This window comes from Notolepis coatsorum, assembly GCF_963971535.1.
Source record: "Notolepis coatsorum genome assembly, chromosome: 2".
Taxonomy (NCBI): Eukaryota; Metazoa; Chordata; class Actinopteri; order Aulopiformes; family Paralepididae; genus Notolepis; species Notolepis coatsorum.
The window spans coordinates 26,233,701-26,256,128 of NC_140166.1; the positions used below are offsets into that span (position 1 = coordinate 26,233,701).

The window sequence follows — 22,428 nt, forward strand, 5'->3', positions numbered from 1 at the left end:
CATCATAGATTCTACCTTTAACCTATCGATTTTGGAACCGTTTAGGAACTGGCATCGTACCAAAATGTTGTTTGTTATTTGTGTGTTGTTGTGTGTGTGTAGTTGTGTAACTGCTTGTGTTGTTTCTGTAGTGGAGGATGCTGAATACATGATCATGAGCTGTCCATCATCATCTCCTAGCAACGACCTCACAGACACACCTGGCTCAGGTACAGTTCAATTAGACACAGTTAAATTACACTGGACTGACTGACGGACGGACTGACACTCATCCTGTGTGTGTGTGTGTGTGTGTGCGTGTGTGTGTGTCTGTGTGTGTGTGTGTGTGTGTGTGTGTGTGTGTGTGTGTGTGTGTGTGTCTTGTGTGTGTGTGTGTATCTACAGAATGTGTTCTCCAGTCCTGCAGTGATCCAGTCTCTCAACTGGAGTCCAGAAAAGGGGTGAGTCACCTCTGTCTCTCTGGTTTAACTAGACCCCGATATCCTCTGTCTCTCTGGTTTAACTAGACCCTGATGTCCTCTGTCTCTCTGGTTTAACTAGACCCTGATGTCCTCTGTCTCTCTGGTTTAACTAGACCCTGATGTCCTCTGTCTCTCTGGTTTAACTAGACCCTGATATCCTCTGTCTCTCTGGTTTAACTAGACCCTGAAATCCTCTGTCTCTCTGGTTTAACTAGACCCTGAAATCCTCTGTCTCTCTGGTTTAACTAGACCCTGATATCCTCTGTCTCTCTGGTTTAACTAGACCCCGATGTCCTCTCTGTCTCTCTGGTTTAACTAGACCCTGATATCCTCTCTGTCTCTCTGGTTTAACTAGACCCTGATATCCTCTCTGTCTCTCTGGTTTAACTAGACCCTGATGTCCTCTCTGTCTCTCTGGTTTAACTAGACCCTGATGTCCTCTGTCTCTCTGGTTTAACTAGACCCTGATGTCCTCTCTGTCTCTCTGGTTTAACTAGACCCTGATGTCCTCTCTGTCTCTCTGGTTTAACTAGACCCTGATATCCTCTCTGTCTCTCTGGTTTAACTATACCCTGATGTCCTCTGTCTCTCTGGTTTAACTAGACCCTGATATCCTCTGTCTCTCTGGTTTAACTATACCCTGATGTCCTCTCTGTCTCTCTGGTTTAACTAGACCCTGATATCCTCTGTCTCTCTGGTTTAACTATACCCTGATATCCTCTCTGTCTCTCTGGTTTAACTATACCCTGATGTCCTCTCTGTCTCTCTGGTTTAACTAGACCCTGATATCCTCTCAGCCTATCTGGTTTAACTAGACCCTGATGTAGGGGTGGGCAATATGACGATATTAAATAAATATCAGGTACAGTTCATTAACGATACACTTTTTAAACATATCGTGGACATCGTGATGTTTTGCACAAATCCTCACGTCAGTTTCTAAGCTGCCGCGGCTGAGATGAGACTTACTTTAGCACAGCACTTTCCTTTCTCCCTCACACAGACACACACACTCGCCCAATGTACGTCACGTACACACACTCAGAGACAGAGAGGCGGTAACTAAGTTAGCTGCTAACTAAGCTAAGCTAACTAACGTTAGCCGCTAACCCTGGAAACGCTCACAGGGGAGTGATCCACGACACTAGTTCCATTAGTGGGGAAAGGGGGGGTTATATTGACGAGGCTTGACAACAGAGGTTTATAGAATCATCATGTTGGCGTGACTGTATCCATCAAAGGGTTAAATCATGCATTTTTAAGTGCTTTAGAGGAAATGTCAAAATATTGCAATATATATCGTGTATCGTGATAGAGCAAACAAATATTGTGATATCATTTAGAGGCCATATCGCCCAGCCCTACCCTGATGTCCTACCCTGAGGTCTCTGATACTGTGGTGGTCTCTCTGACACTGTCTGTGTGTCTCTGATACTGTGGTGGTATCTCTGATACTGTGGTGGTCTCTGATACTGTGGTGGTATCTCTGATACTGTGGTGGTCTCTGATACTCTCTATGTGTCTCTACTTGTTGGAGTTATTTCAGCAGACTGTGAGTGGATTCTTCATATGTTTGAATAACAGGCAGAATGGTTGTACTGCCAGGACAATGTGTGAATGTCCTAAAGATAGAACAAGACCAACACTCACTCTGGTCTGGTCAGAGAGAGAGAGAGTAGTCTATAGTATAGTATAATAGAGTATAATAGAGTAGAGTAAAAATGGGATATAATAGAAAATAACTGTGCTGAGTTGCACCAGCTATGCCTATAGGTTATCTCCTAAGGTTGACACTAGATACTTAGCAGCTACTAGTTAAGTTAAATCAGCTACTGGTTAAGTGAAAGCAGCTACTGGTTAAGTTAAAGCAGCTACTGGTTAAGTTAAAGCAGCTACTGGTTAAGTTAAATCAGCTACTGGTTAAGTTAAATCAGCTACTGGTTGCACCACAGTTACTTGGGGCAGAACCTAACTAGTTTGGATGTAAAGTAATGACATTAAGTAACTAAGATGAGTGGCCAATCGGCGATCAGATAATGTCACGGTTACCGTGCGCATCAGCTTGTTGGCTGGCTTGAGCCACTTGGCATCATAGCACATTGTAATAAGCTAGATCGTTATTGAAATATCATATCAATAAATTGGGTTTCTCCTGGATTACTGTGTTGCTAATTAATGAAGGAATGATGCTGTGTGGCAGACAAATGTCTCTGTGAGTAGTTACATCTCTGCACTGCTTTTATTTTAGTGATGCGTAAATCACAACTTAGTACGAATTTACGTTATGGTAAAACAGGCTGGAGAAGAGAAGAGGAGAGGAGAGGAGAGGAGAGGAGAGGAGAGGAGAGGAGAGGAGAGGAGAGAATTCCTTAGAGAGCAGCCAGCAGTGTGTTTGTAGAGATGATAACAGAGTGTGTCTGCAGGCAGGAACCACTAACCCTCCTGACCCTCTCCCTCTAACCTTAATGACAGAGGAGGGAGAGGGAGAGAGAGAGATGCAGAGAAGATGGAAGGGAGAGAGAGAGATGCAGAGAAGATGGAAGGGAGAGATAGGAGGAGAGAGGGAGAATGGTCTGTGATGTGGAACGCTAATAACAGGCTCACTGAACCACTGAAGGTTTTGCACAGTATGTATGCACTGTATATGTGTGTGTGTGTGTGTGTATATATATATATATATATATATATGGTTGTGTGTGTGTGCTAGGGGTGGGTAGTTGACCTATGGTTGTGTGTGTGTGTGTGTGTGTGTGTGTGTGTGTGTGTGTGTGTGTGTGTGTGTGTGTGTGTGTGTGTGTGTGTGTGTGTGTGTGTGTGTGTGTGTGTGTGTGTGTGTGTGTGTGTGTGTGTGTGTGTGTGTGTGTGTGTGTGTGTGTGTGTGTGTGTGTATATGTGTGTGTGCTAATGGTGGGTAGCTGACCTATGGTTGTGTGTGTGTATTAGGGGTGGGTAGCTGGCCTATGGTTGTGTATATCTGTGTATATATATGTGTGTATTAGGGGAGGGTAGCTGGCCTATGGTTGTGTATATGTGTGAGTACTAAGGGTGGGTAGCTGGCCTATGGTTGTGTAAATGCGTGTACTAGGGGTGGGTAGCTGGCCTATGTGTATATACTGTATGTGTGTACTAATGTTGGGTAGCTGATATACTATGGTTGTGTGTGTGTGTGTGTACAGGGCTTACAGTGCGAGCATTTCAGTCGCATTTGCCCCTAAAAATGTATTTGTGCGAACCAAAAAAATAATTTAGGAGCACAGTGTGCGAGTAATAGTAATAGACACAGAGCAGCGCGGACCAGTTCTGTAACAACTCATCTCGCGAGTCACTCTGTTTCTATGTAGAACGAAAACTCCACTATCAACGGGTCCAATGGTCTAACATGCTTTGCATCCTCGCCATTCCTCTGTATCCATGTCACACTAAAAACCTTAACTAATGTTAGCTGCTAACTTTAACTAAGCTAACCTGCTAACGCTAACTACTGTAAGCTATCATTGGGAACTGAGGCATACAATAGTGAGGGAAGGGGGGGCTGAGAGTCTCTCTCTCTCTCTCTCTCTCTCTCTCTCTCTCTCTCTCTCTCTCTCTCTCTCCTCTCTCCTCTGTCTGAACCTATTTCATTCAAAAGGAAGATATTGATGGACAGTAGCTAGTATAGAAAGTATAGCTCAGCAGCTGTAATGGAATAATTTTTTAGAATTTTTTATTATTTAGGTTTCAATCGCGTTACAATTATAATGAATTAAATAATTGTATAAAAAAATTTCCATGTTCTGTCATCTAATAATATATTCCATTACCTTTCTTATCTGTATCGAAGTCTAAATGTTGGTATCGTGAGAACACTACAACATACAAAAGCAGCTTGACACCTCAATAAGCACCAAATCAAACATCCTGACGCAGCGACGATCGTAGCTGGTGATTTCAACCAGGCGAATTTGAAAAAAGTCCTTTTTTCAACACATGGCCTGCTCCACAAGAGGGGGAAACACACTCGACCACTGTTACACCCCGTTCAGAGCCGGCTACAAGGCTCTAGCGCAGGGGTGGGCAATTATTTTTCCCGGGGGGCCGAATGAGCAACTGAAAATATGTTGGAGGGCCGGGCCAAAATTCCAAACTCAATTATGCATAATATAAATTTTATTTCTATATAAAAAGCAGTAAATGGCATTGTTTTGACCCCTGGTAAGAGTGTATGTTATTATTTGGCAATTAAAAGGTGAGGTTAGCTTTCAAAAATATCATTTATTCAAATAGAATTTATTTCCAAAATGATAAACAAAACGTGAAACATTAATAACAAAGGGCATGTATGAAAAAGTGCTATACAAATAAAGTTATTATTTTGAGTTTCATATACTATTGAAACAAGGATTTTCTTAGCTTTCTAAAGACACCACATCATCTTATAGCCAAAATAAACAAGACATGACACTGAACTGTGTAAAGAAAAGTGTCCCAGTAGCCTTTTTGACTTTACATGTCTATATTAAACATTTAATGTTTTCAGAACTGTGCAAAAAAAAAGAAAAGAAAAAGATCAAGTGTCCCATTTCACTTGTTATATTTCCACATTTTAGTGTTCTTCAGCTCTTTTTTTTTTTCATTCAGTGTGATAAATCCAGTCTCTGTTGAGCTTTAACAAGTCCATCAAAGTCAGGTTGCATGTCTGAGGTGGAGATGCGAAGCACAGCTGCCAGATGTTCATCAGTGAGAGAGGATCTGTACCTGGACTTGGTAAACGTCATGACTGAGAATGTCTGTTCACATATAGGTGGATCCAAAGAGAACCAACATCTTCTGAGCATGTCTCCTCATGTTTGGAAAGTTCTCCTCCTTGAGAGCAGAGTAGAACTCTAGCAGTGATGCTGACTTAAAGTGCTCTTTCAGTAGTGAATCAGACTGCAGGTCAATGAGTTCAAGCTGAACATCAGTGGGTGCACTATCAACACTGCAGGTAAAGGGAGAGGAAACTAGCTGCATTTCATCCTCAACCTTTTTGAAATCTTGAAAACGCCTTGAAAATTCATCATGCAGTGCTCCCAACATGGATGAGTACCTGTGCCGGTGATCAGCTGATGGTTTGACTTCTTTCAGGGTTTTCATGTGTTTGAGATTGTTGCTGCCTAGTTGCCTTGAAATTAATTGCAACTTTGTCATGAAGGCTTTCACATGGCTATGCATTTCATGAGCAAAAATGCCCTTGCCCTGCAGTTGTGTGTTCAGTAGGGATGGGTACCGTTCACATTTGAACCGATACAGTACCGGTACCTGTAAATCGATACCGGTACCCAACGGTACCTTTTTTCTGTACTTTAGTCTCTAAAAATTGAATCTACCTACCTCAGTTGTGAAAAAAGAAATCCAAACTTAATAACCACACTTTTGACCGTTTTCGGCTTGCCCCGACTGCTTTGTTGTTGAATCAAGTCAAATCCTAGGTAAGCGTATATTGTGCGTGTGAACGTTGACATGAAAAGAAAAAAGTAAAAAAAAAAAAAAATGTAAAAAAAAAATATTAAAAGAAAATATTCTTTTAATTTATTTTTTATTTTATTTTTATTATCATGTAATCTTTCGCGGGCCGGTCAGAATCATCCCGCGGGCCGTACAATGCCCAGGTCTGCTCTAGCGGCTCCACCATTGATGGGTGCTACAAGCTCAAGCGATCACGACTCCATCTTGTTAATTCCGGCTTACAAACAAAGATCACGTGACGCCGTCGTGTCACGTGAGACAAAAAAAATTTACAGACGAATCAGAGGCCACGCTTCAGGACGCGCTCGCAGACACGGATTGGAATATGTTTCAAGGAAGCGCCAGTGACGTCAGCGAGCTCGCGGACACCGTGGTGAGCTACATAACAACAATAGCTGATAGTATTGTCCCCACGAAAAAGGTGCGGGTTTTCCCAAACCAGAAACCGTGGGTGGACAGTACTATCAGAGCAGCTCTGAACTCTCGCACCACTGCTTACAACCGGGGCAGAGAGTCAGGAAACATGGAGGAGTATAAGGCTTCAGTCTATACCATAGGTGTCAAACTCACGGCCCGCGGGCCAAATGCGGCCCGCCACGTCATTTGATGTGGCCCCCCAAGAGCTCTAATACATTTTTTTTTTTTTTTTTACATTAATCTTGGGTTAAAAAATAGCGGTGTTAAAATAATTGTGGGTTAATGCGTTAATAAAGCTTTGACAGCCTTAGTTATTACACATTCTTACACATACATGTGTGTTTAAGATCTGAGGTATTGATGAAGTAACAAAGGAAAAAAGCCAAAAGCACTTACTCCTCAGACATTATTTGACAATTTTACAGCCCAAAATACAAAAAAGATCCAGGTGGAATAGGTAACAAAGGGTTGAAGAAATATTGTCTGAACTGTCAGATGCAAGCTGGCTGTGTGACATAACCGAGCATCTCGCTCAATTGAATAAGAAGCTGTAGGGACGCAAACAAGTCCCACCCAAAACTTGACCAATATAGTTGTGAACTGAGACAACCCTTATTTTGTCATTTTTAAGTACAGTTACAGTTGTGTGTTCATGCAGACACATAATAGCAATTTCTTTACGAATTGAAAATGGGGGACCCTGATGTAAACAAGTCGAAAGTCTTTCTCTGGTCTGCATCCCCTTAACAATTGTGTGTATTGAGCTGTACTGTACTGTACCCATTCTGCAATCTGTTAATTAAAGTTAATTAAACTATCTTCCATTAGTTGGATGTATGGCCTCTGCAAGGTTGTGTGCAGCCATTTGTTTGTGTAACATCTGCTACATCTGTCCCACGTGTTCTTTGCAGCTCACAGGTGTTAGTTCTGCCCCTCTTGACTGTGACAAAAAGGTTTTGAACAAACTTAATGTCATAGCTTGTATTTGATGATATTCTTCTTTGTTATTTACTTGAATGGTTTGATCATTGATTGATGGAGTAATATGGGGTTCTGATAAACTAAAATGATTTGTTAAAATAACATAAGCTAACATATATTTTTACATCTATGCAAATGCATAATGCAATATGTATAACTTGAATAAGTAATAAATACAGAAACAACATGTTTAACAATATGTAAATGAGTAGCTACATTTATTTTACATTACATTAACATGTATACGGTCTTTGGCCCTTTGAGGGCAACCATAATGCTGATGTGGCCCTCTGTGAAAATGAGTTTGACACCCCTGGTCTATACTCTGCGCAAGGCTGTAAAACTTGCAAAACGGACATATGCTGATAAACTGGAGACACAAATGGCACAAAACGACACAAGAGGCTTATGGCGGGGACTGAGGACAATAACTGATTACAAAGTCAGCGCCCCCTCAATGGGGAGCGACGACGCCTCTCTCGCGGACAAACTCAACTCTTTCTACGCTCGGTTTGGTGTAGACGGTGGCGCCGCTGGCTCAACGGCTAGTGACGTCACTGGCGCGCCAGCTGTTGTGGGGGGGGGAGGCAGCCGCGGGGGGGCGGGGACGCTCTCTCGTTGTCGGAACACAGTGTGAGAAGAGCATTTATGCAGGTGAACACCAGGAAAGCGGCTGGCCCAGATGGTATAACAGGACGCATACTTAAGTCCTGTGCCAACCAGCTAGCCCCGGTGTTCACCGCCATATTTAATCAATCCCTGGCGGAGTCAGTGGTCCCTGCCTGCTTCAAGATGTCTACCATCATCCCTGTACCGAAGAAACCCTCCCCAACATGTCTCAATGACTACAGACCAGTGGCACTCACCTCTGTGGTCATGAAATGTTTCGAGAGGCTGGTCAAGGATCACATTTGTGCCTCCCTCCCCAGTGATATGGACCCTATGCAATTTGCATACAGGACAAACAGGTCCACTGACGACGCGGTCTCCCAGGTACTGCACAGCACCCTCTCTCACCTTGACCGCCAGAAGGGGGGCTATGTGAGACTGTTGTTCATTGACTACAGCTCAGCGTTCAACACCATAGTCCCCACCAGACTGGTGGACAAGCTGATCGAGCTGGGTCTGAGCTCCGCCCTGAGCGCCTGGGTACTGGACTTTCTGAGTGAAAGACCCCAGGCGGTCAGGGTGGGGGGTCAGACCTCCAACACCATCACCCTGAGCATCGGGTCCCCCCAGGGCTGTGTTCTGAGCCCCCTGCTGTACTCACTCTACACACACGATTGTGTGGCCAAGTTCAGCTCCAACTCCTTAGTGAAGTTTGCAGACGACACGGTGGTGGTGGGGCTGATCTCGGACAACGACGAGAAGGCCTACCGGGAGGAGGTTGAGGTACTGGAACGCTGGTGCCAGGACAACAGCCTGCTCCTGAACATTGGTAAAACCAAGGAGCTGATCGTGGATTATAGGAGAGGACAGCAGGAGACACACACACCACTGATGATAAACGGGGCTACCGTGGACAGGGTGAGCAGCTTTAAGTACCTGGGGGTCCACATCTCAGAGGATCTGACATGGTCAACACACATAGACACAGACGTAAAAAAGGCGAAGCAGCGCCTCTACCACCTGAGACAGTTAAGGAAGTTCAGAGTATCGGGGAAGATACTCCAGTCCTTCTACTCCGGAGCTGTAGAGAGCATCTTGACTGGAAACATCACTGCCTGGTATGGAAACAGCACGGCACAGGACAAGAAGGCCCTACAGAGAGTGGTGCGGTCAGCCGAGCGTACCACGGGTATTGCACTACCTCCCCTGCAGGTCCTATACAACAAGAGGTGCAAATCCAGAGCCTGCAGAATAATGAAAGACGCTGTGCACGCTCACACACTAGCAGCCACTTTAACATGAGCAGGCACACACTCATGCTGCACACGCCCACACTTATGGCCAAAAAGGAAAGGTCACTTTAAAAATAGTATAGCAACAGTAACAGTACTACCAAAGGACCTAGCATGTCCTATATGCTCTGTAAATAACTATGTACAGATACCGAGATGTCCCACCATGTTACCTGTTTATTGCACAATGTTGTTTTTTATTGGATTCTATTATATATTGTACCACTGTATTGCACATCGTTGCGGGCAAGACCACCCGCATTTCATTGTATACTTGTATGCCGTGACAAATAAAACTCTTGACTTGACTTGACTTGATATCCCTTGCGTCTAGTAGGTATGGACCAATGTGTGATTTTGGTGGTATGTGCTATTGCACAGATGTTTGTCCCTTAGTATGCACACGCACGCATGCACAGTATAATATGCATGTAATAAATAGTTTGTTAATAAACTCTGTGTTACTTGAAAAATGTTCACTGTGCCCCTAAATTTCTTTGTGTGCTCTTAATCTTTTTATTTAGGAGCACATGTGCTCCTTGGGAAAAAGGTTAGCGTAGAGCCCTGGGCCCTCATTCATCAATAGTGTGCGTAGAACATTTCTATTTCCACACGTAAGCACGGAATGTAGAACTAGTGTACGCACAGGGAAGTCGGGATTCATCACACGGTGCGTAAGCAGGCTCTATGCTCCTCCGTGTTGATGAATACCACTTTGTTCTACCGTCAATGCTCGTGCATGTTTATCCATATATGGTCATGAAAATGAGGAAACACCCCCCATGGGATGTGAAATAATGGACTGACCCGAGCGGGACTCTGAGAAACTCCACGGAGAATTCACTGCTGTCGAACCAAGAAGACACTATCGCGTATTATGGGATAAATAAAAGGCGGATTTGTAAACGGTGATGTCAGATATCAACGGCTCCCTAAGACCATAATTGCTGCAATTCTGCCTGGACAGCTCAAAATACTAATAAAGACCACTGTTTGGCGTTGGTTGTGTGTCATTATAACCGTGCTGTAATATGAATGCCTTTATTAGTTGTGTTCGATTGGCTATATGATTTTTAGAGGCATCTATTTTGTTGTCGGCTAATAAAGACCGCGCTGGAATATGACTGCCTTTTCCCGTGTTGTTTGATTAATACCCAGGGGCAGGGATTAAAGTTCTCCTCAATTCTATTCCAAATCGCGATGGATCTTCCGTCAATTTTCTACCTGCTGCATATGATTTCTAGAGGCATACTACAATCTATTTTGATGTCAGTATTGGGTAGCCTATATAAACAATATAATACGAGAGCATATAAGAACAATGAATCTCACTGCATGTATGGTAGCCTGCCTTTCAATACATGAACTTGAATTCCATCATGTTTGTGTGCGGGACTCACAAGGCTGTTGTCACAATGGGTGGTACCGGTGTACAGTAATAATAACAGTCCACACAATATCACGATCCATGTTCTATTAGGACATGATCTGTGACGACAAATGTTCTAGAATGTTTGATTAAGATATCATACTCTGACAGCATGCCTATGAGCAACAAAAACGCGAACTTGAATCCCATCATATAGTCTGTCCACTATCTGCATGGTGTCATTGCAATGCGTTTTCTATTATTTCTTATACAGTAAAAAGGGGGAAGAACACTATATTCATATGACTTATTCTGCTTACAGCTTCGAAATTCCACTTGTTTCGTTTAACGTAAAGCCTTTTAAATATAATCAAAACGTTCCCGTGTTTCGGCGGTCTGTGCGCAAAATAATAACGAGTTGAGCTTTATGATTTATGATGAATTGAAAATGGGGGACCCTGATGTAAACAAGACGAAAGTTGGTCTGCATCCCCAATTAACAATTGTATGTACTGAGCTGTACTGTACTGTACCCATTCTGCAATCTGTTAATAAACTTTTCAATCAATCAATCAATCAAGCTACGCGGAGCGCAGTCAGTCAGTAGCCTACACCCCGTATATTCCGATAACGCTATATAAACCATGCTGCATTCATTCTGAGAGAAAGATCTATTATTCCAAATGCTATTTATAGGGTTTTGACCATAATTACACTACTGTTGCTATTTTACAATGAACTATAATGAACTACGGTTCGTACAGAACATGCCAGTGTTATTATGCACAGAAGCTCATTTCCTTGTTGTAATAATATATTCTACCACTGGGCGTCAGCTAAGTGTGGTCCGAGCTGTGCGTAAATATAAGCACGGAGTCAAGTTCAAATCGAAATTGATGAATCCCACTCTTTGCTTAGAAATGATCGTACGCACAGGGTAAGCACAGATCTGTGCGTAGAACACGTTGATGAATGAGGGCCCTGGTGTATGTGTGTGTATTAGGGGTGGGTAGCTGGCCCTATGGTTGTGTATATGTGTGTGTTTATATGTGTGTATTTGTGTATATATATGTGTGTACTAGGGGTGGGTAGCTGTCACAGGCCACATGAGAGGCTTTTAAAAAAGGACCTTCCAGATGTTTCAACAGACCTTTCTTTTGAAGAGAGTTGGCAGGATGTTATAAGCCAGAGCAGAGTTTCTGACATGTCAGAAACTCTGTGTGTGTGGAGGATGACTTATTTAACCTATGTGCATCAATCATTTTGATAATAATAATAATAATAATAATAATAATAATAATAATAATAATAATAATAATAATAATAATAATAATAATAATAATAATAATAATAATAATAATAAACAACTGTATTTGTAGAGCACCTTTCATACAGGAATTGCAGCCCAAGGTGCTTCACAGCAGTAAAAATAGACATAGAATGAGCACAAAATAGAATTAAAAAATACGATTTTTTTTAAGTTATTTGGGTAATAACAATACGTATGGTTAATGAATTAACAGAATATTATTATACCTGTGGACTAGGTTAGCTGCCTCTTCACACCTGCACACACAGTCTGATAAATACCTGTCTATTGCATTACACCTGTGCTTAGCTAATTAGCTTGACCCAGGCCAGGTGTGGCTGCTTGGATCATCCCCACACCACATACCCCCAACACCTCTCTGCGGGCGGGGAGCACCCTCCAGCTGAAGTCTACCCCCCTGTGGTGCGGAATATGCGTTTTGTATCCATAGATGTTCTAAAAGCATGTTGAACCTCTGTCATATTTGAATCCTTTGTACATATGATTTGATCTACGGATTTAAAGTTACAAATTTTGTTTCTGTGTGTATTCCTGTGTGTGTGTGCGTGTGTGTGTGTGTACTCATGGCAGGAAGTACAATGTTTACATGTGAGGCCATCTCCCTTCTATCTGCCCTCCTATTGGCTGAGAACGATGTGGACACAGGAAGTGGTCGTTCATGGCCCTGATTACCATCTGGCCTACGTGATGACCCATAGAACACTGACACACACACCCACACACACACCACAGTAACACACACACACACACACACACACACACGCACACACCACAGTAATGCACACACACACACACACACACACACACCACAGTAACACACACACCACAGTAACACACACGCACAGACACACACACATCCACACGCAGACACACACACCACAGTAACACACACACACACCACAGTAACACACACGCACGCACACACACCACAGTAACACACACATCACAGTAAAGGCCTCTACATGCTACAGCAACTTCAAAGCAACTTCAACACAACATCAGCGCGATTTCAACGCGCTTGTTTTAGAGGGTCTTGTAGACTGTGTTGCGAGGACGTTGCGTACCTTTCACCCAAATCTAATCTAAACAACCGTTGCGTTGATATTGCGTAGCAGTGATTGGTTGGTAGTGAATGGGGGCGGGGCTGTCATATAATAATATTGGTCCCGCAGCGACGAATACCATCCGCCATTGTTGTAGCCAGCCAGCTAGCGTTGAACTTGATGCTATTCAATGCTCTATCATACCCAACTAACGTTAATGTCATTCAGAATTTATTAACATAGCTACAACAACACACAGTAACGTTAATATAATTACATGCATCATTGTTTACAATGAACGGACGGTGGGGCAGTTCGAAAGGACTGGACACGGACAAGTTGTTAAACAGCAATCAATTAATTTAATATAACAGGTAGTTCAAGCTGCATTTTCGTGCCTACAACCACAGCCACAGGGATATATCCAGCTTTGACGAGCTCTCTCTCCTCCTGCCGATTAAATTCAGCAGCTCTTCCTCGACCTCGAGTGCCTGTAGAGCTGCCAGCTAACGTTAAAACTAACCTAAAGTTACACAAGCAGAATACATCACAAATACTTCCGGTCGGGGGATTTCAAAATAAAAGAGCGACGTCTAAAAGCACCGGAAATACGTTTATTTTGTACATTATCTAACGTTAACACGAACCTAAACTAACTTTAGTTAAACTAACTTTGCGCGTCGATGTTGCAGAAGCATAAATGCAGAGTGTCTACAACACCGTTGCTTTGTCGATGTTGTGGTGCAGTTGCTTTGAAGTTGCTGTAGCATGTAGAGGCCTTAACACACACGCACACACACCACAGTAACACACACGCACACACTCATAGTTCTGCATCTCCTGCGGCTGGATTTATTTGAATCCGTGTCTGCTTCCTGTTTCCTGCTCTCCACCTCTTTCCATCTCTCTCCATCTCTCTCCCTCCCTCTCTCTCCATCCCTCTCTCTATCTCTCTCCCTCCCTCTCTCTGTATCTCTCCATCTCTATCTCCCTTTTTCTCCATCTCTCTCTCTCCCCCTCCCTCTCTTTATATCTCCATCTCTCTCTCTCCATCTCTCTCCCCCTCCCTCTCTCTCTCCCTCTCTCTCTATCTCTCCATCTCTCTCCCCCTCCATCTCTCTCCATCTCTCTCCCTATCTCTCCCTCTCTCTCCCCCTCCCTCTCTCTCTCCATCTCTCTCCATCTCTCTCCATCGCTGGTGCATCTTCTGACAATGGAGCCAAGTTAACACTCTATGCCCACAACGATGGGACTTATAATTGACCAGACTAATTTCACCACACAGCACAAAGGCCCACTAGCTGTGGGGCTTACAGTGGTATGCTTGTCATCAATCATCCGTATTGATCATCAACACTACTCAGAGAATGGCAATAAAAAGCGTGCATCCTATTTTATTAATTTGTCTGTAACAGCCCACAAAACAGCCATGGAGCCAACTGTCTTGTCCTTGCTTCATAATGTTATTCCCAGGGTCTTTCTTGGGCAGTATTGTATGTCCTTTGATAATCCATGACCAGCCAGTCCTTTGATGATCACCACCCTGTTGATTCTTCTGACATTGACCTGCAAAGGTCAGAGTCATTTGAAAAGCTCAATAAATCTGTCTTTTTTACATTTCACCAGTTTTCCATCATGTTGCCTACTTCACACTTCACTGTAAAGTAGGCCTATAACAAAGAAATACGAGTGGCAAGAAAGGACTACTTTTCTAAGATTATCACAGAGAATGCTGGAAACTCTAGAATATTATTCTCCGCCATCAACCAGCTACTCAACACTGCCCCCACCCCCCCACTGTCCTCTGTATCAAAATGTGAAGAACTCGCATTATTCTTCAATAACAAATTAGAGCCATCATTAGTCCTGAAACTAACATGGACACCATCAGCAAACCCTGTGAAAAAGTAACCATATGACGATTTATTTGCATTACATCAACTGAGCTTTCATGGAATGTAACTCCTCCACTTCCTGTATTGACCCTATACCCACAGCATTTTTTAAGCGAATATTCAAGAGTATTTCAAGTCATGTCCTAAAGATTATAAATACATTGCTTCTGACAGGCATTTTCCAAGATGCATTCAAAACAGCCGTCGTAAGACCCTTACTAAAGAAACCCAAACTAGACAGTAATGTACTGACCAACTATAGGCCGATATCCAACCTCCCATTCATCAGCGAGATACTTAAAAAAAAATCTCAATACAACGACTAATATGGTATTAGTCGATATCCTTGCACATTCCTAGTTAACAGGCCATTATGTTTATAACTGTAATGTTAACAGGACATTCTGTCTATAACTGTAATCTTAACAGGACCTTCTGTCTATAACTAATGTTAACAGGACATTCTGTCTAACTGTAATGTTAACAGGACATTCTGTCTATAACTAATGTTAACAGGACATTGTCTATAATTGTAATGTTAACATGACATTCTGTCTAACTATAATGTTAACAGGACATTTTCTCTAACTATAATGTTAACAGGACATTTTGTCTATAACTAATGTTAGCAGGCCATTCTGTCTATAACTATAATGTTAGCAGGACATTCTGTCTATAACTGTAATGTGAACAGGACATTCTGTCTATAACTAATGTTAGCAGGACAGTATGTCTATAACTAATGTTAACAGGACATTCTGTCTATAACTAATGTTAGCAGGACAGTCTGTCTATAACTGTAATGTGAACAGGACATTCTGTCTATAACTAATGTTAGCAGGACAGTATGTCTATAACTAATGTTAACAGGACATTCTGTCTATAACTAATGTTAGCAGGACAGTCTGTCTATAACTAATGTTAGCAGGACAGTCTGTCTATAACTAATGTTAGCAGGACATTCTGTCTAACTAATGTTAATGTTTGGGACCATGCTGGAAACAAGTCGACAGACTTTCACATGTTATCCTTGTACCCCTTGTTTTTATACTTTTGTATAAATTGTATGTACTAAATAAAAATCAATCAATCAATCAATCAGCAGGACAGTCTGTCTATAATTGTAATGTTAGCAGACCAGGACAGTTTGTCTATAACTGTAATGTTAACAGGACATCCTGTCTATAACTGTAATCTTAACAGGACATCCTGTCTATAACTGTAATGTTAACAGGACATCCTGTCTATAACTGTAATGTTAACAGGACATCCTGTCTATAACTGTAATGTTAACAGGACATCCTGTCTATAACTGTAATGTTAACAGGACATCCTGTCTATAACTGTAATGTTAACATGACATCCTGTCTATAACTGTAATCTTAACAGGACATCCTGTCTATAACTGTAATGTTAACAGGACATCCTGTCTATAACTGTAATGTTAACAGGACATCCTGTCTATAACTGTAATGTTAACAGGACATCCTGTCTATAACTGTAATGTTAACAGGACATCCTGTCTATAACTGCAATGTTAACAGGACATCCTGTCTATAACTGTAATGTTAACAGGACATCCTGTCTATAACTGCAATGTTAACAGGACATCCTGTCTATAACTGTAATGTTAACAGGACATCCTGTCTATAACTGTAATCTTAACAGGACATCCTGTCTATAACTGTAATGTTAACATGACATCCTGTCTATAACTGCAATGTTAACAGGACATCCTGTCTATAACTGTAATGTTAACAGGACATCCTGTCTATAACTGTAATCTTAACAGGACATCCTGTCTATAACTGTAATGTTAACAGGACATCCTGTCTATAACTGTAATCTTAACAGGACATCCTGTCTATAACTGTAATGTTAACAGGACATCCTGTCTATAACTGCAATCTTAACAGCACATTACATAGGTAATCTTAATGGGACATTTTATCTATAACTAATGTTAACAGGGCATTCTGTCTTTAACTGTAATATTAATGGGACATTCTGTCTATAACTATAATGTTAACGGGACAGTCTGTCTATAATTGTAATGTTAGCAGACCAGGACAGTTTGTCTATAACTGTAATGTTAACAGGACATCCTGTCTATAACTATAATGTTAACGGGACATTCTGTCTATAACTATAATTAACGTTAGGTTATGACTATAACCAAGTTCTGTTAGTTAGGGGCGATGCTTGGCTTCGCCTTCTGCACTATCTCGCGTACGTGCACGCGTACTGAATAAACCACAAATGTACCTCTAATACCAGTATTAGTCTGACCACACCCCTCATCAGCTTACCTTCATAAGCAGGTGTGTGGTCACCTGCTCTCCTCCTTCCCAAGCTTTCACCACAAGGTGAGGTCAAGGGCTGCAGCGGCCGTCCGAAGCCAAGCATCGCCCCTAACTAACAGAACTTGGTTATAGTCATAACCTAACGTTCTGTATCGTTAGTGGCTTAGCTTGGCTTCGCCTTCTGCACAAGGGAGGCCAAGCGGAGCCACTTGGCTGACAAATACACCCCGCTGACAGCCCCCCAAAACCATCAGAACAGGGAGGGCCGAGCCCCCCCGACCCCCCCTAATGGAGGGTAGCCCCCCTATTAGGGACGTCACGGGAGGGCGACGGACCCGACCGTGCGAAGAGGCACTCAAGCAACTCAACGCACAGGGTGAGCAGACCGTGGCTTGACCCACGACTACACACACGCACAACCCGCATGCCACCCGGGAACGAACGGAGGAACAACCTCGTTACTGCCCCCAGAATCACGGGGTCAAGGGCAAACCCAACCCCGTGGCAAGGCCGTAGCAGCGGAGCACGAAGGAAGACCCAGACCCACCAAAAGGACTGGACTCCCTGGAATGGGGGCCCGGAGAAGTCCATGATGCCAGCATCAAGACCCCACCAGGTGGGCACGTAGTGCCCCGCCCCCCACATCGCCAGCGTATTCGGACAAAGGCCCCTCAGTTACTGCACCTGGTATTCCCAGGCGGAACCAACCAGGCCAGTAAGCCGAGCGGGCCCCGTCCCCCCAATAGTACACCGCCTGGCACACTGACCCTGCAGAATAGGCAGTCAGCATGGCCGTAAGCACACAAAAAAGGTTAACCAACGGAAGCAGGCAGCGCACCGGGGAAAAACCAGGCAACAGGCTGTTAACCCTAGCCTGGAGACTGCGGACGAGACAGGCGCCAGAGGGGACAGCTGAACACAGCCGCCCCGGCGGAAGGAGCGTAAGCTGGCGGTGTTGCATGACCAAGCCTCCATTTAACAACCCCCACCCAGAGGGGTCGAGGCAGAGAAGGCTGACACGATTGGCAGACGTCATGAACGTGCAGGGGCACCCTCAACCGGTGAACCCGGGAGTTGACACTGCTCCAACACACCAGGGAACCAACCACCTCGGTGTTACCCAATGCAGTGGTTGTTCCTATAACCCCTCAAGAAAAAACTCCAAAACACACCTGCGGGTATACACCGGCTATACCGCAGTACAAGTGTTTCAGTTTCCAAAAAGGGTTAACCCAGGCCTACGGGTCGCAAACATCACTTCGGACCGGGCCTGGCGGTACGGGAAGCACAGGGTCACCAGAGGAGGTCAAAAAACCACCCCCACAGGCCCCTCTTCGCCATGCGTGAGAGAGGAGCGAAAAACAATGGAGAACCAGCCCCTAAGCACACCGTACCTGGTATTCCCCGGCGGTCTCCCAACCAAGTACTAACCAGGACCAACCTGTGTAGCGGCCGAGATCCGACGAGATCGAGCGCGTACAGAATGGCATGGCTGTAAGCCATGACGACAGTGCTGAGTAAAAACATACCCAACCAGGGTCTCCATAGCGCTTAACCCTGTGACACCCAGACCGACCTGGCATTTTTCCCCCTGAAAAAAGCCCAAGTCCCTCAGGGTACCAGAACAGCAGATCTGCATCCCCGGCGGACAACGGGTTCAACTGATCTGGACCAGCGTGACCAGAACCAGTCCCGTGCCCTAACCACGCCGACATGCCCCAGGAAAAGGGCAGATATGCGTGTTGATCTTAACATGAAAAGAAGGCGCCACCCAGACGTCGGGACGAACCGCGCCTGGTGGCCCACCCCAAGGGCGTGAGACCCCACTACATATGTTCAGATCCATCCCGTCATCATCCCCCAGACATGAACGAGGATCCGTCGACAACCCACCCAGGTCATGGGATGTGGTCGCCGGAAGAGGAAAAACCCCCATCTCAGTTGCTTTATAAAAACGCTGTTTCAACCACAAGCAACTAAGGCGTGCCAGTCCACTATACGTGCGTCGGGACACACCCCCATCAATGAACAGGCTATTTAGACCTGCCATTGAATCCCCAAGGCGCCCAGGGGAACGACAAGAGGGGTGTGACACTCCCTAACTCCAACACTTCTGGAATAGAAAGAAGGAAGCATCAACAGTATGTATCCCAGTCTACACAGCCGGGGTAAAAAATGTTCACATTTTTACATCCCACCACCCTCCCATAGGAAAGAGACGGGGATCCCCAGAGAGACTTCCCACGCGAGCTGTACAGATTGAAAAGAATATATTGCACCTTGAGCCATGTAAAAAACTGGTTTTAGGGCCTCCGGGGAAGAGGCACCGAACCCATACACACTCAATAAACGAATTGAATCGAATATACATACAATAGAAAAGGACCCTTCTAGAGGGTCCACTCACTTTGACAATCTGAGGAGGAAGGCTCTGTACTCTGATGGAGGCTTCCTCACATGGATCACATGGAAGAAGGAGTCCGAACTCACAGAAGGCCTGAGTAGGCGCTTGGTGAGGAGGAGCCCTGACCACCCCCCCTGAAAACAGATCCATCACATGGACCTGAACAGCACACGGAAGTCCTACCAACAGAGACGCGCACGGTGACGTACTCTATGGCGGGGGAATTCCTGCGGTGCACACGCCCAATATACCAGGCCGTGGGACCAGGAACTCCCTCCCCCCCCCCCCCCCCCCCCCCCCCCGTAACGTGCCGAACCGCCACGTGACGGGAACCTTGAAGGACAGGGGGTGTACCCCTGACCGACAGAACAATGGGGAGAGGAAAGGTTACCAGTTCACCCCTTTACGACCCCACACCCATGATACGACGTAACGACAAAAAGAGAATATGACACAGTCATAGTCAGCTCTATGAAGCGTTTCACAGCTCCACACAGCGCACGAGCTAACCTGCTATCTGATTTTACTAAGGAAAAACACAGAATAGAGAGGGCTCTAAGAACCCCGGTCCAACATACACATGTGCTTCTGTGGCCAGTACAACCCAGTTGTAGGTCACATGACACACACAACCCATCATCATCACAATGAGAGAATACATCATTCTTGATTAGTATCGACCACAGGCCTTGCTAAGCACACGACAGCAACCAAACCAATTTCCCTTTAGGAAATAAGTTTCTCCAGCAGATTTAGCACAACCTCAGCAATCAAGCTGAGAGTTACATCGTATCCCTACCACACAAAAGACACAATTAATGCACAACATGTCTGATAGGAGGTGATAAAGTCCCCAGGGAACCGGGGGGGGAAAAACACAATCCTCCTATTTTACCCTCAACACGGCCAGTTAAAACAGGAAAACCTGTTAATGTGTGAACTCACTGTCCATTGTCATTACAGTCTGAGAAAGAACATTCTTTTACTCACTCGTCACCAAGCATAGCTTCATAGGTTAGTTGCCTTAGTAGTGAGTACACGGTACACATAAACACCATGATGTTTCTCACACAACAACCAGATCAATACATCACGACCTGCACGGAGAAGCTACTGCCAGTGACAAAAACAGCTCACACACAACCCGCAACGTATCTCAAATGCATTGCAACAACACACGTTTTGGGAAAAAACACCGTCATTCACAATACATTTAGCAAGGTAAAACCAGAAGACGTGTTACGAGGGTCTGGCCAACCCCGTACCTGCCCGGAACGCAGATCAGCGAAGTGCAGTCATAAGCCACCGTAGAACACAGCCCTCTTTGTTGACGCAATCCCCGTCTAGGCTCAGGCAGGGTTGACGAACATCCCCTGTCAAAGATGACGTCGTGGTCAAGAGTGTAAAACATGTTAAAAATCAAAGCACGTTCAACAGAATAGCATCAAGCTAACGGCTGCTCCAACCGTTCTGGTGCTATCGCTTCCGCTCGCGAGACGCCGATCTACGACGCACGCGATCAGGAGCGAGCTCCCGGCGGCGCGCGAGAAGCCTAAGCTACCCCGCGCCAGGCCACCGACCGGCTAACCGTAAGCTATGAACATGTAAACAATGACATAACACTCACCCAGACAGGCCGCCGTTCTGAACCCTCCTCACTTTTTAAGAGAAAAGAGAAAACAAGACGTCAACACCGCTTCACAACGGTGACATTAACACGTCCGGCCGAATCAGCACAGTACCAACTGGCCTGTATAGCTGACTTTGAACATGAATCTGCCGCTATCGCACATTACATGCACATATCCCCTCGTGAAGGAATACTCTCATTTGGATATGAAAGATGGGGTCTTAACACGGTGACAGAGAGAATCCACTCGTCCAGAACACACAGGGATCACCAGTGTCAATGGTCGCGGCCCACTAGTTAAAACTATAATGGTCGCCAGACCAAGGCCTTCTGTCGCCTAGACGGCTAAACAAAGGACCCTAGCCTGGGGCCGGTTTCCATAAACTTTGTCTAGTAGCCCCCATAGCACTAACAGACAAGTGGAGCCCGCCAGCAAACACTACTCACCCAACCTGGAACGCACCGCTCCTCACAACAGCGGCATGTCCGACAGTTCAGCTGTGGCCTGACAGGTTTCACCCCAACAAACACAGCAAGGAACTGCAGTTGAGAAGCATGCAGCGGCGTGCTCCCAATACGAAAACCGGTGGAGGGTTTGTAGAATGATCATCATCTTCTAGACACTCCAGTACGAAGACAATATCGCCGTATTTTCTCGAAAATAGTGAGAGAGAAAATAAAGATATGATGTCAACGTATCCTTGTTTCCCAAGCTGTTCCTAATCCAATTTCTTCCATCATGGTGTCAAGTGTGGGGATCTACCGAGGCACCTCTTCCTTGTGGTGAAAGCGAGAAGGAGGAGAGCAGGTGACCACACACCTGCTTATGAAGGTAAGCTGATGAGGGGTGTGGTCAGACTAATACTGGTATTAGAGGTACATTTGTGGTTTATTCAGTACGCGTGCACGTACGCGAGATAGTGCAGAAGGCGAAGCCAAGCTAAGCCACTAACGATACAGAACAGGGTGTGTGTGTGTGTGTGTGTGTGTGTGTGTGTGTGTGTGGTATAAGATAAAGTTACTAACTGGTTGGCTGTCCTCTGGTTCAGTAGTGGTTAGAACACAAGATAATGTGTCACACACACACACAGCACCAGTACTAGTAATGGAAGGCAGAGAGAAGGCAGTACACGGCACAAATCAGCTGATCTCAGAGGGAGCTGTAATGATCTTCCTGAACCCTCTGAGTTTGGTCTGGTGTTCATTTACA

At 44.6% G+C, this 22,428-nt stretch overlaps 1 protein-coding gene across 2 annotated transcripts in view; it reads left to right on the plus strand.

Annotated features, from left to right (window-relative positions):
• LOC311223266 (actin filament-associated protein 1-like 2) overlaps positions 1 to 22,428 on the plus strand; it is a 149,394-nt gene that overhangs the window by 86,970 nt on the left and 39,996 nt on the right. For both annotated transcript variants that reach the window (XM_084308051.1, XM_084308052.1), the window contains exons 3-4: positions 132 to 209; positions 385 to 440. In XM_084308051.1, the coding sequence (XP_084164177.1) occupies positions 132 to 209; positions 385 to 440 (134 nt within the window). The remainder of the gene's footprint in view (positions 1 to 131; positions 210 to 384; positions 441 to 22,428) is intronic.